At 44.6% G+C, this 13199-nt stretch overlaps 1 protein-coding gene across 1 annotated transcript in view; it reads left to right on the top strand.

Annotated features, from left to right (window-relative positions):
* The window catches only part of LOC135902177 (atrial natriuretic peptide receptor 1-like), a 243877-nt gene that overhangs the window by 222787 nt on the left and 7891 nt on the right, over window positions 1–13199 (top strand). The window contains exons 16-19 of the mRNA XM_065432127.1: window positions 2023–2146; window positions 9142–9210; window positions 10015–10189; window positions 11305–11403. Of these exons, the coding sequence (XP_065288199.1) occupies window positions 2023–2146; window positions 9142–9210; window positions 10015–10189; window positions 11305–11403 (467 nt within the window). The remainder of the gene's footprint in view (window positions 1–2022; window positions 2147–9141; window positions 9211–10014; window positions 10190–11304; window positions 11404–13199) is intronic.

The raw sequence follows: 13199 nt of genomic DNA, 5'->3' as shown, positions 1-13199 counted from the left end.
CACCAAATGACAACAATATTCTAGCAAATCTGAAATTAATATTAATCGCTTTTTTTTCGTCACCACTTTATTTAACAACACAAGAAACACAAAGCCTTCGATTAGTGTCCAGGGCTAGACCACGGAAGCGTCAAACTATTGTGAGCAAGCGAAGTTCTTTATAATTTTTTGCGAATATTATGCAGCTTGTATAGCTACATTGGAGTGCACTCAGCAAAAGAAACAATTTAGCAGCGCTCGATCATTACTGCGGCTCTTAACGCATCTACTACGACAGCAGCACGCTTTCACAGCGAACACCGTTATATTCTCAAGGACAGCTTCATTGCGATGCGCGCAACACAAAATTGCGTCTTCATTCGCTACAATGTTTCACTGTTGCACGCACACGTACACACACATTGTACGCACACATTGTTGGCATTCGTCTGGTACTGCTGAGGTCGCTAGGTGGACTCCCGGCCATGGTGGCTGCATTCACACTGAGGCGAAGTGCGAAACTACTCGTACGCCTAGAATTAGGTTAAAGAACATGAGCTGGAAAAAATTAATCCAGAGCCTGCCACTATGGTGCCTTCCACAGCAACAAGTATTCTTTTTAATAAACATGGGTATGGCGCTAAGCAGGACGAAGACGAACACTAAAAGCACGGGTCCGGCGCTTCGCATCAACTGGCTTTACTCTGCATAACTACATGGAAGAAACACACGGTTGCGTCCAAATTTTCGAATGCGTGACATATCACTCAAATCACCTGTTAGCCCGTCTTAATGTCATTGTGTTTCTTAGCGCTCTAACCATGTTTTGTAGTACCAGAGGCCAGATAGCCCAGCTTTCAGCTATAGCCGCAGTGTTGTAACGACGCCCAACGTATTATTGGTATATGCTACGAGGCGCTGGTACCTCAAAATTCTGATTTAAACACAAAAAATTTAACGCATAGCATTTAGCACTGTTTTCGGTAATCTTGAGGGACATTTAATTAGGAACTAATTACTATTTTATTATTTATCATAATAAAAATTCAGTTTTTACTCAATAACATTTCATTGCTTTCATGCAAATGTACTCTCCATGGCCAGAAATGAGCTGTACAAGTTGTTCTAACTTTCGTTGGCTGGTACGCTAAACCTCATAAACCAACCTACCAGCCGCCACTCTCAGAATCAATGTGGATCGCGTAGAATCCCTCTCAATCTTCCACACACAATAAAGCTGCGGGATATCGCAGTGGTTATTGCGTCCACTTCCGAAGTAAACATCTGCGCAGTTACGCGATGGCGAAGCTGACGAAGAGGATGTGGGCCAGCGCTGATGGCACAATGACGACAAATCCTGACGATGATCGTAGGAGCAACGAACAAGACGGATGGACGGGCAGAGCAAATCCAGTTTAAAACAAATAACGGTTCTTATAACTTCTCTACATGAAGAATTTGCTGTGCACCATAAGCAAGAGCTTTAAAGAACACAGGAGAGTAGGTCAAACTATAAAACAGATGCTCGCAAAGCCTGTAAATATGGCGTTTCTATAATAAACACTTTTTGGTCAGTCAGTAGTCCAAACTAAGCGGATTTCTCAACGTAGATTTTCATGGGTTTAGCTGCGCTCTTAAAATGATCCGACATCATCGACAAGGCAATTGGAAACATACCTAGCTATCTACTCTCGCTCAGCATGACATATCTGCGTATAAAATATCCTCCTTAGCGGGACCGAAAAACCCTTACGGGCTCCAAAACGTCTCTGCTTTTTCATGTTGACTTGGTCAGTCACGGCAACATCATTCTTTATGGATGTTACCTGAACAGAAAAATTTTTGTCCGACCCTTGACTACAAATTTGCCCATTATATCTTTTGTCACAGCAGCACTTTTATTTCATTTTTTATATCGCAGTTCTAGTTTTCTTCTAGAATCTGCTTTGTTCTTGGTCTTGTGTACATATGTCTGATTCACCGTCAGCACAACCAGTTAAGTTCTTGGTGTCTCATTAAAAGCAACTTTTTTTTCGCTTGCAGATCAGTAGCGAGCCAGCTCATTAAGGGTCAAGCGGTCCGTGCTGAATCATACGACAACGTCACCATTTACTTTAGCGACATCGTGGGATTTACATCGCTATCTGCCCAAAGCACTCCTATGCAGGTAATTAAATTTTCTTTGCCGAGGTTTCTCTGCCACGTAACGGTGAAAAGGTGTCATTATTATGTCCGCTTTATTCAGATCGCTACAAATCCTTGAAAAATCGTTGGAATAACGAGCGCTGCTGCGATATTTGAAAGCGACCAGATTGAGTCAGCGCCTGTGATTCGGACTGAGTGATCGACTTTCTCTTCTTTTCATCTTTCCGTCCCCCTTTCCCTTTCCCCAGTGTAGGGTAGCCAACCGGGCTCAGTCCTGGTTAACCTCCCCACCTTTCATTTATCATTTTCTCTCTCTCTCTCTCCTGGAATAACGAACTGAACGCTATAACATGAGCGTTTACCTCAGCCCTTGCGAATGCAATTACGTTACCTGTAACCCCTGAGCTATTTACTGTATCTACAAGTAGTGTTCTTAGCAGAGGTAGGGACAAAAATATTGCGGGGACCTGCCAGCGCGTACCAAACTGCATTTTTTCGCTCTCTGACGACGCAAGCGTCTTATGTTGAGACAACCGCATTGCGAATGCACGTCCTTTCATACTCGCGTGCTTGCCGATACGCCCACTTCCGGCCAGCGTCCTGTCTGAATCGCAACGAGGGCAGCAGATTACGCTAAAAGAGCGGGCTGTCTGTCTCGGCCGGCGTCGCGTGTGGTACGCCGTCGCGCGTCAGAATGGTTGAGACGAACGCCACTCTCCTGGTGGTGGTAAACATTTATTGCTTGAGCCTTTTTACAACATTACTTGTGAGGGGACTCAGGAGCGCGTAGGGTGTCCGGGAGTTTATGGCCCTCGGCGACCTTCAGAGCCCAGTCCACCAGCCGTATTTGGTCGGCTGGGTTGGAGCTAGACACCGCGGTCTCCCATCCCTCGACGTCGGTGAGCTTCCACTCAGAGGGTGGCTGGAGCTCAGGGCATAAGAACGTAATGTGATGGAAGTTAGCTCTAGGTGCCCCACAGAGCGTACATTCCTGTTGATATAGGCCTGGATGAACCAGGGCGAGAAAAGCTGGAGAAAGAAAAGTTTGTGCCTGAAGCTGGCGCCAGGTACTTTGTTAGAATTTTGTTAAGGATTTATCTGGGGGAGGGTATCTCAACCGCATTTCGCGGTAGTGGAGGGTGATCTCGTGATATTCGACCAATCGGTCTCTGGCGTTATCCAGGTCATCGGACGGCGTGGCTTGGTTGACGTCTACTCGAGCGATAGAATGGGCCATCTCATTGCCTGGATGGCCTGCGTGCGCGGGCACCCAGATGAGCTTAATTGGTCTGAGGGGGGTCTGATGATTGAGAATTTTCAGTGCCGGTTCATGAGCTCGGCCTTTCGAGTAATTGCGGATTGCAGTTTTGGAATCACTAAGGATAACCTCGGCAGCGGTGGTTGAGATGGCCAGCACTATGGCAGCCTCCTCCGCCTCTATGGACGTGCGCGCCTGTATTGTGGCAGCTGTGATGTAACCAAGTTGATGGGACACTGCACTTACGGCATAGGCTGGTTTCTGTGGGTAACTAGCGGCGTCGACACACACAGTGAGGTGGTCATGTTGGTGTTGTTTGTAGAGGGCTTTTGCCCTGGTCTTCCTGCGTGCCTCGTGATGCACGGGGTGCATGTTTTTAGGCAGGGGGAGAATAGTGATGCAGTTTTCTATGTCCGATGGTAAAGGACATGTCTGATGGGCCGTGGAAGTCGGGATTAGTCCTAGTTTGTCCAGGATGTGCCGACCTGTGGTGGTAGAGGACAGCCTCTCAATTTGGGCTGTGCGATGGGCTTCCGTGAGCTCATCAAATGTGTTATGTAGCCCCATGCGAAGGAGGCGCTCGTTTGGCGTGTGCCTGGGGAGGTTAAGTGCAGTCTTATACGCTTGACGTATAAGGGCATCCACTTTTTCCGTTTCCGTCAAGTTGAGATGTAGGTATGGGAGCTAGTATAGTACTCTGCTTATGACAAAAGCCTGCACTAACTTTCTCAAGTCATGCTCTCTCATCCCATTGTGTCTATTGGCTATCCGCTTAATCAGGCGCATAGTGTGGTGTACTGTGGTGGTGAGTTTGTTCAAGGTCGCCGTATGTCTGCCGTTGTTCTGCATGACCATGCCAAGCACTCGTAGCTGTGTGACCTCTGGAATGGAATACGTCTTCATATGGATACGGATGCTGGGGTTTGGAGTTGGGTCAGTGCGACTCTTCGGGGGTGAAGAACAAGAAGTTCCGACTTGGTGGGGGAGCATGCGAGACCTATTGCCATAGCCCGCTCCACCACCACATCGGCCCCTGCTTGTAAGGTCGCCTCCATGCCGCTTATGCTGCCTGTAGTGGTCCACAAAGTAATATCATCTGCATACAGGGAGTGCGAGAGGTTGAGAATATTTGCCAGGTCTCTGGCCATGGGAATGAGAGTAAGGTTGAAGACGAGTGGCGAGAGCACTGACCCTTGCGGTGTGCCTCTGCTACCCTAGTGCAATTCGCTGCGCTCACCGCGCTGGCGCTATGTCATGTCTGGACAGCAGGCGCTTGCATCATCAGATGGCGCAAAGATGCAGTGTGGCGCGCACTTCGCAGATCCTGAAGCATTTTGTTCAAGTTTTTATTGCAAAAAAACCAGAGCTTCGTGTTTCTGTTTTATTGGGGAGGGAGTGGTGGGAGTGAAGAAGGGACAGGTTGAAGGGAAGAGGGATGGAGCCGTTGAAAAAAAAATGATGTTAATACAATGATGACGTTTCAAGTAATAAATAAAAGAAGTAACTATACACTTTTTTAAAGTGTACAAAATTATTTATTTGGAGTCCCTGCCCAACCCTACCGCGAGGTCATATGGAGGAAAGGGACATCACTCAGGTTGTCGGTCGAAGACTCAAATAGTGCGAGGGCTCCAAATACATTGTCAGTTCTGAAATCAATCGCTAAAATTTGACAAATGCTTATTGTGCACAGCATTCCAGTTATATGTTGCCTCATTTGTCGAAAGATTGTCCCGCTTACACTTATAATAGCAGGCTTTCATGCTTCCTTTTTTCGCATTGTTACTGAAACGTAACTCTTTTAGCTTTCCGGTATTTCTTCTTAGGCGCACAATGTTTTCCCTTATCACCCAGGGGATTTTTGCTATATCAATTTTAATTTATTTTTATTCTCGTTACGCATTTGTCATCGTTAAGTGCATGGCAAGTGACTACCCATCTCTATCTGCGATATTCCCGACCAGAACCCTTTCCTATACTGCGATTCTTTCAGCACACTCGCGACATTGCGCTCGTTAAAAGGACGCTGAAGAAGAATATTAAGTTAAGCTGTTTTAGCAAATTCCGCTCCTGCAATAGCATAACTGCCACTATAAGCTAGAAAAGAGATTTTTCAAGCGAGGAAGTACGCAGTAGCTAAAAATGGACAACTACGCCACCCACCAAGTTTCCCCATCTGCTCACCAACACTTTATGGATTTTGACAGTTCCTACTCGAGCATCCTAATTGTCTGCGCCTAGAGGTGGTCTGAACTGCGTCCTAAAATAACAATGTACGTTCCATCGCCCTTTGCGCGGTCCTTAACTTGTTCTCAAGCTTCGTTGTCAGTCTCCAAGTTTCTGGCTAATTGTCAGCACTGGTAAAATGCACTAATTGTACACCTTCCTTTTCAATGATAATGGTAAGCTTGCAGTCAGGAGCTGGCAATGTCTGCCGTATGCGACCCAACTCATTTTTATTCTTCTGTGAATTTCCTTCTCATGATCAGGGTTCCCTGTGACTAATTGACCTAGGTAAACGTACTCCTTCACAGACTCTAGAGGCCGACTGGTGATCCTGAACGCTTGTTGCTTTGCCTGGCTATTTATCATTATCTTTGTCTTCTGCATATTAATCTTCAACCCCACTCTTACGCTTTCTCTGTTAAGGTCCTCAATCATTGTTGCTGAATAGAACAATGTCATCGGCAAATCGAATGTTGCCGAGATATTCGCCGTCGATCTTTACTCCTAAGCCTTCCCCGTTTATTGGCTTGAATACTTCCAAGCACGCAGTTAATAGCAGTGGAGAACTGGCAATGAAGTCAATTAAAGTATAGGGGAGTGTAATCCAGCGCCGCTTACGCCCTTGGTGGCATATGTGAAGCCCCCTTTGTGCCACCTGTCAAGTTTTACAAGACGCTCATGGTTGAAAGCATGTTCTGGATCCGCAGTTATGATAGTGAATCACACTGGCTCTGACGGATTCTTGTGCTACCATCGTATTTTCCTGCGGCAGCCACTACCATAAGTTACAAGACCACATCGGCAGCTGCGGAACTTGCAGCTATTCGTACTGCACTTCGTCTCGACAGCTAAGAACATCACTGAAGATCGTTTGTATTAAGCCGTTAGAAGGTGGCACTGCAATGTTCACTAGCAGCCACATGGTGTAGAGTACATGAACTAGTAATCGCCATCAGAAAGTTGAGTCATAGCTTGACTGAGAAAGAGTACCACGTCACATTTCAGTTGCTTTCAAGGCACTGCGGCATTATAAGTAATGAACATGTCAATAACGCTGCTTTGTCCAATCCTGAAGGCACGACACAATAACCGATACGTTGTGACGGTCAGATGTAGTGAGAATACGTAGCAGGCTAACACGAGACATGACTTTCTTCGTGTAGAACCCGCGATGTTTTTGAAACAAGTGACTGTACAAGCTGGACTCTTCGCTACGACTTCGCTTTTCATTAGGACTACACGCCCAGGCGAGGCTACCCTGCTTTGTAGGCTATAGCTAGGAGTAGGAGTAACCTTCACAAAATCTTTTCCCATTTGTACTAGAATGGCTGACAACGTTACTTTAGGTGACTGTGATGGCGAGGAGATCCCTCAACACGTTATTTATCTCTACACGGCCATGATACAGTGCACAGAGACGATTGCTGCCCCCTGCACTAGCTCGCGTTTATGGCAGACCAATGTCAGAAGAAATCATTTCGAAATGCCATCCTCAAAACTTCTTGAAGCAGATGACTACGGAAATATTGTTACGCTTCTGAAGGGCAACAAACCTTCCCTAGTGATTTAGTACCAAAGTAGTGATTTTTATTCTATGCTGTGATGTGAATGGATTGTTCCTGTGCATGTGCTCTGCGTGAAGAGCTTCAACCATAGCAACAATTGCCATCGCGAGAGACCACCCAATAACGACTTGTATAGCTGTCAACGCACTCCGGGCGCATGTTCGCCATATATCCAGAGTCCCTGGCCACCATCTCGCCCACTCGCCTGAGAAAAGACCAAGGCAGCGTTTTTCAGATCAGTTGCGGCTAAGTAGCATTCTTTGTCATTGAGTTACTCGCCCGCAACAAGAACGCCATCCCTGCTGTGGTGCGTGAAAAAGCCTCCTGTGTACCTTGCTGTTCCAGGAATAGCGAAGCCGACTTTACCACCGCGGCTCTAGAGCAGATTACATTGGAACTTTTCCATTGTTCGTACGCTAACCGAATCCATGTTTACACGGACGATTCGGTCTCTGAAACTTTGATGGGCGCCATTGTTATACCATTTCAATCGGTGGTCATCAAGTTTAAGGCTTCACACGTAACAACATCTACAGGTTCTGAAATGGCCGCTCTCCGCGTTTGAGTAGAATATATTGAAAAAGAACCACCTAGCAAATTGTTCATATTTTGGCATTCGAAAGCAGCCCTCCAAAGCTTGCGAAGTTTGCGACGAGGTAATTACGAGCAGCTGGTGTCCCAAATCAACGAAATTTGCCATGTACATATATACACATAACATATAATCTTTCAGTCACTTCCTGGACATTGTGGCATCGTTGGTAATCACCTCGCCGATGACGCTGCCCGACGTGCCCAGGCTGGAGCACCGACACTCCTTATAGCTTCATCGAGAGTAGGCGCTGCAAGAGAGCTTCGCAGTCTCACTCGTACCATCACGTTCAGTATTGGCATACACCACAGAACTCTGTCATTTATGCAGCCTTGTCTCATCACTGAAACTGAAGTTACCAGCAAACCTTTCACGACGTGACGCAACACTGCTGTGTCGGCTGTAGATAGGAGTAGCATTAACCAATTCCTACAGCTATCGCATTAGAATGGCGGACTCGCCGATGTGCGCTAAGTGCTAGTGCGAAGAGAACTTCAGTAATCTTCTGTGCCACTGTTCTCCATTCGATAACGATCGTCGGACTCTCCAGTGTGCCTTGAATAGACTGGACGATAGACCATTCACACAAGGAAAAGTATTTGGAGGCTGGCCTCACAGTTCATTAGCCCATAAAGCCACTCGAGTGCTTCTTCACTGCCTAAAAGCTACAGACTTGAGTGCTCGACTGTAGACATCCTGCACCTAACTTAGTACATGTGAAAGTGTGATATAGACTCATGCTTTCTCTACCGTCCTCCTTCTCTCCCTCCTCACGTGTAGGGTAGTAAACTGGACTGAGTCTGGTTAACCTTTCCGTGTTTCCTTCCTCCATTATCTCTCTCTCCATTTACTGCTTACCGTTTTAGCTCTCCTCCAGCGTCCCTTGATTTGGCATCGCGAACCGGATTTTTTATACCTGTTAACATTCCTGCCGTTATCCTTTCTTTCGTCTCTCTCTCTCTCTCTCTCTCTCTCCACCTTGGTTTGTCTTTTTTTAACGTTTTCTATATACTTCCCATCGTTGTCAGGGTAATTGAAAGGTCCCTGCCATGAGGGACAGTCTTGTTTTTATGACACGCTTGCATTTATGCAACTGGATCACGTATCATTCACATTGGGATTATAGCAGTCATGTTTCACATTTACAGAATATTAATAACAATTGTAATATTTCCCGTACGTTGGAATATAATCAGAATTTATCAAAACATTAATCAGTCTTGTTAGCGCTAGTAACTACGTCACAGCGAATGCATCAAAACCAACTAGCCCAACTTTCTGCGTTATTTACTCTGCGTTGATCCTCAGTACTTGCACAAATATCTACATACTTTCAGTAAGTAATTCGCATGTTTTCATGACATTTTTATCTTCAGGTGGTGGATTTGCTCAACGACCTTTACACCTGCTTTGATTCTGTGATTGAAAGCTTCGACGTCTACAAGGTAACAAATTCAAGAATGAATTACGTGTTTGATGCATACTAAATTTTCTCTCTCAAATGTTCCCTGCTCAAGAACGAGATGTGTATATTTGTCGCTAACAGTTAGGGCCGAACCTGGCCATTATTAGCACATAACATTCACGCTTCCCACATTAGAACAGAAAACCATGTGCAGCGTGATTAAACTCCCTGCCTGCGTTTCTTCTCTCTTTTCGTATTATCTTCTCATATTCTTTTTATTACGAAGGTCTTTCAAGGCATGTGGGATGCTTTGAAAATTTTATTTTGTTGGCAAAATGTCGTTAAAATGCATTGAAAAATTTATTTTGTTGGCAAAATGTCCTTAAAACCAACTTTTCGTAATAATTATCTGGAGGGTAGACTGAACATTTATGAGCGCTGCGAAAATTCTAATATCAGAGGACGTCATGAGGAAAAATTTCTGACTGTTATTTGAACTATACAGCTGTCTGAATGCACCACCCTTCTGGAGACATATATTGCAACGAGCCGCCAAGAGTGGTACTGTTTAGCAAATCATTATCTGACACGTTCTTAGTCATTCTACAAAAGTTAAGCTTATTGGCATGCCACATTATAAACTTGGTCAGCCCTCATGGCTGAAAATATTTCAGCTCTTGGAAGCCGACACTACGCCAGTGGCAAGCCGGAAAACCTTAAGAAATGAGATTGTCTAGTCAATTTTGTAAACTACACTATAGTCATTCGGATATAGTACTTAACAACGAGAGATTGTAATATGTGAATGCGCACTGAAATGTTTATTCCATTTATTCTTACGCAGGTAGAAACCATAGGCGACGCTTACATGGTTGTCTCTGGCTTGCCGGTCAGGAACGGCATCATGAATGCACGTGAAATTGCTAGGATGTCACTTGCACTCCTCAAGCAAGTGCTCTCCTTCAAGATTCGGCACCGGCCAGGAGAGCAGCTGAACTTACGCATTGGCATTCACACTGGTAAGTAATGGTTCTGCATTCAGTAGAAGGCATGATGTAGAGTAATTTAACTAATGTCTATGGCATTTATCTGAGCTCTGTCAGTGTTTGTGGCAAGAAAGAGAGCATCGATTCTGCCTTGTTCGTCGCAGCTTGTCGGAACATTACACCTTCCGAATCGAGGTCGACCTTGAGTGAAAGTATGCCGGCGAACCTATGTTTTTAATGCTGTACGCTCGTTGTGTTTGTAGTTAAGAGAAAAGTCGTTTCAAAAATAAAACGCCTGGCTGTGAAATGCATCTCACATTAGACGCAGTGTGAAATTTCTTTAGTAGCCATATTCTGGTTAAATTGTTGGGCTAGTTAGCCTTGTACTGCTATCGAGGAACATTAGCGCAAACAAAAAGACAATTCCCACAGGAACAGAGTGTTTGTACATGAAAGGGTTATACACAATAATGCGCACAACCTATTTCAATTGAAATCTGTACATATTGTCTGCAAGGTTTCGTGCTGGCATGTACGTTACGCTGACTTCATCTGTTAGAGGTATACCTGTATTGGATATGCAGGGTTAGTAACATGGGCACTCCTAATTAATCCACACTGATAATTGGCCACTCACTGAAACCGAAATTCTTGACTACACGGAGATCACTGCGAGTGCCTATACACGTTCTTCTGAGTTTCATAAAGAAGATTAAATTACGCAACAAATTGTAACATAAACACCACGTTTAAATTATGAAACTATTCCAGGCGGATTCAGCCATGTCGTGTCTAAATACCTTCAATAAGGATATTATCAAACGCTGAAAATCCCCGTCAGTTCTGAGAAATTTTCTTGTTTTATGTAGCCACTGAGATTTCGTTAAACAACACTAAGAAAATTTTTGTTCAGAGTTCGACTGCACTTGCAACTTTTCTGAAGTCAAGCATATAACTAATGCTCCTTCTTTCTTTTCTTCGGTTGGGGGGGAGGGGAGGGGGAGGGTGTCAGCATATAGAGTTGCTACCTTGGCACGAGAAACCTCACTAATAGATTCCTATAAAGAATCAAACATGCAGACATCGTTCGAATAGCAAAAGTTTGGCCCAAATAAATAGTAGCACCTTGTTTATATTTCTTTCACCAGGGGCATGTGCAGCGGGTGTTGTTGGATTGAAAATGCCACGGTACTGCCTTTTTGGGGACACTGTGAACACGGCTTCAAGAATGGAATCGAATGGACTGCGTGAGTATTAAGTTAAACAACTCTGTCGCCTCTAAAGCAGCTGTGCCAAATTGAATATTGCGCTAGATAAGCATAAACGAAGAAGAATTCATTCTTTCGTTTACCTGCACAATTTGTACTTCTGTGGAAGGGATGAGAAGACCCAGAGGGGAGTATCTGTATTCACACCTGCATAAGTCTTCATATATTGGTTACCTGTTTTATTAGGACGCCTGAGCTAGTTACATGTATACTTTACACCATAAGAAACGTAAACTAAGCTGCCGTTATCACTTTCTGCCGCTGATAAACGCAGATGCGTTGGCACCCGTGTGCTTGCGTGGAGCTTTCCTATTTCGTTTTGATTATACTAGACAAACTAGATGGGACAATAAAATACAACAGAAAGAAACGCTTAGTGCGATATTACGCAATAATGAAACGGTGCCGTTCCCATTTTGTTGTCAATTTTTCTTTGTGCGTGTGCGTAATAAGTAACGTCTCCTCTATGCTATGTGATAATAGAGAACATTACCGAAAATGATCTAGAACAGCAAGAGCGGAACAGCAATCACTTTCCTCCACCTGTCGCGACACTTCGAAGATATTAGAAAATGACTAATATGTGCTGCTCGACCAGCTGGTTCACGATTCATGCTCAGGAATAACGCAGAATAAAACATGAACGCGAGGGACAGGGCGAGCGTCAATCCTATTGGCGCCTGTCTTTTCCTTCTCCTCTGTGTCTAATTTCGCACTATGCTTGAGCTTGAAATGGGAAAGCCTTGTAGTGACATGGTCTTTATTGCACTTTGCGCTTTCAAGAATCTTTAATAATAACAGAAGCCGGAAACGTTTCGTGCTTCACGCTCCCCGCAAAAGTCCTCTGAATGCCATTTGACATAACAGAAATTTTGACTTGCAAATTTTGAGCGCCCGCTGGCCTTTAGCTTTTCAGCTTGGTCTGTGCGCATTCTCGCTTATAGTGCTCAAGCCGCTGCCTTGAATAATGTTGAATAATTTGGCCATTACGACTTACACGTAGGTCGAACAAGCAGCAAACCCGGCTGCACGTTTCTTTGATTTAATACGCGTGCTTGCTGAATACGGATTTAATATGCCCTCGTAATCTATTCCAGGAAGAGTGGTGTTGGCCGCCTGAAAATTAGTTCACAAAAATGAATTTTCCTTATAGTTTTGCGGCATTCGTGTGGAGAAAGTCGTTTTATTACTGGTATCCCTCGGCATATCCTTCAGGGCACTGCATAGTACACAGTAATCTAGAACAACACTTCTTGCTTCATCTCTCCTAAACGAAATAATTTCACTTTTCTTTGCGCGTGAGTAATACTGCTTCTTCTGCCCCCACATAGTCGGAAAAGATTCTGACGTTCAGCTTTACATACAAATTAATCATATGTTTTATAAGAACTGTTCTAATTATCAATTAGTTGTATTCAAGTATATCATCAGAAGCGAACAAACAAGAACACCAAGGAAAGCATAGGGGAAGCTACTTGTACTTACTAATTGAAATAAAGAAATGATAGAATAATGGCGATGAAAGCGGAGGAAAAAACAACTTGCTGCTGGTGGGGAACAGTGGGGAGGTCTTCACATTACACATGCGATGCTCTAACCAATTAAGCTACAGCGGCGCGGTTTCCCCATCCACTTTCTTGGGATTTATGTGTTACAACTAGAACTAATCTTGTAATTGTGAGCCAGCGCCACCACTCACGAACCTTGGCGGCGCATGTCCATCCTTTCTGCTGCAGGCGTCACCAGCACATGATATTTCTGGGTGAAGGCAACTG

Source organism: Dermacentor albipictus, chromosome 4, assembly GCF_038994185.2.
Source record: "Dermacentor albipictus isolate Rhodes 1998 colony chromosome 4, USDA_Dalb.pri_finalv2, whole genome shotgun sequence".
NCBI classification, from domain to species: domain Eukaryota; kingdom Metazoa; phylum Arthropoda; class Arachnida; order Ixodida; family Ixodidae; genus Dermacentor; species Dermacentor albipictus.
Note: the sequence above shows the minus strand (reverse complement) of the source record. Positions and strands in the feature narration are given on the sequence as shown.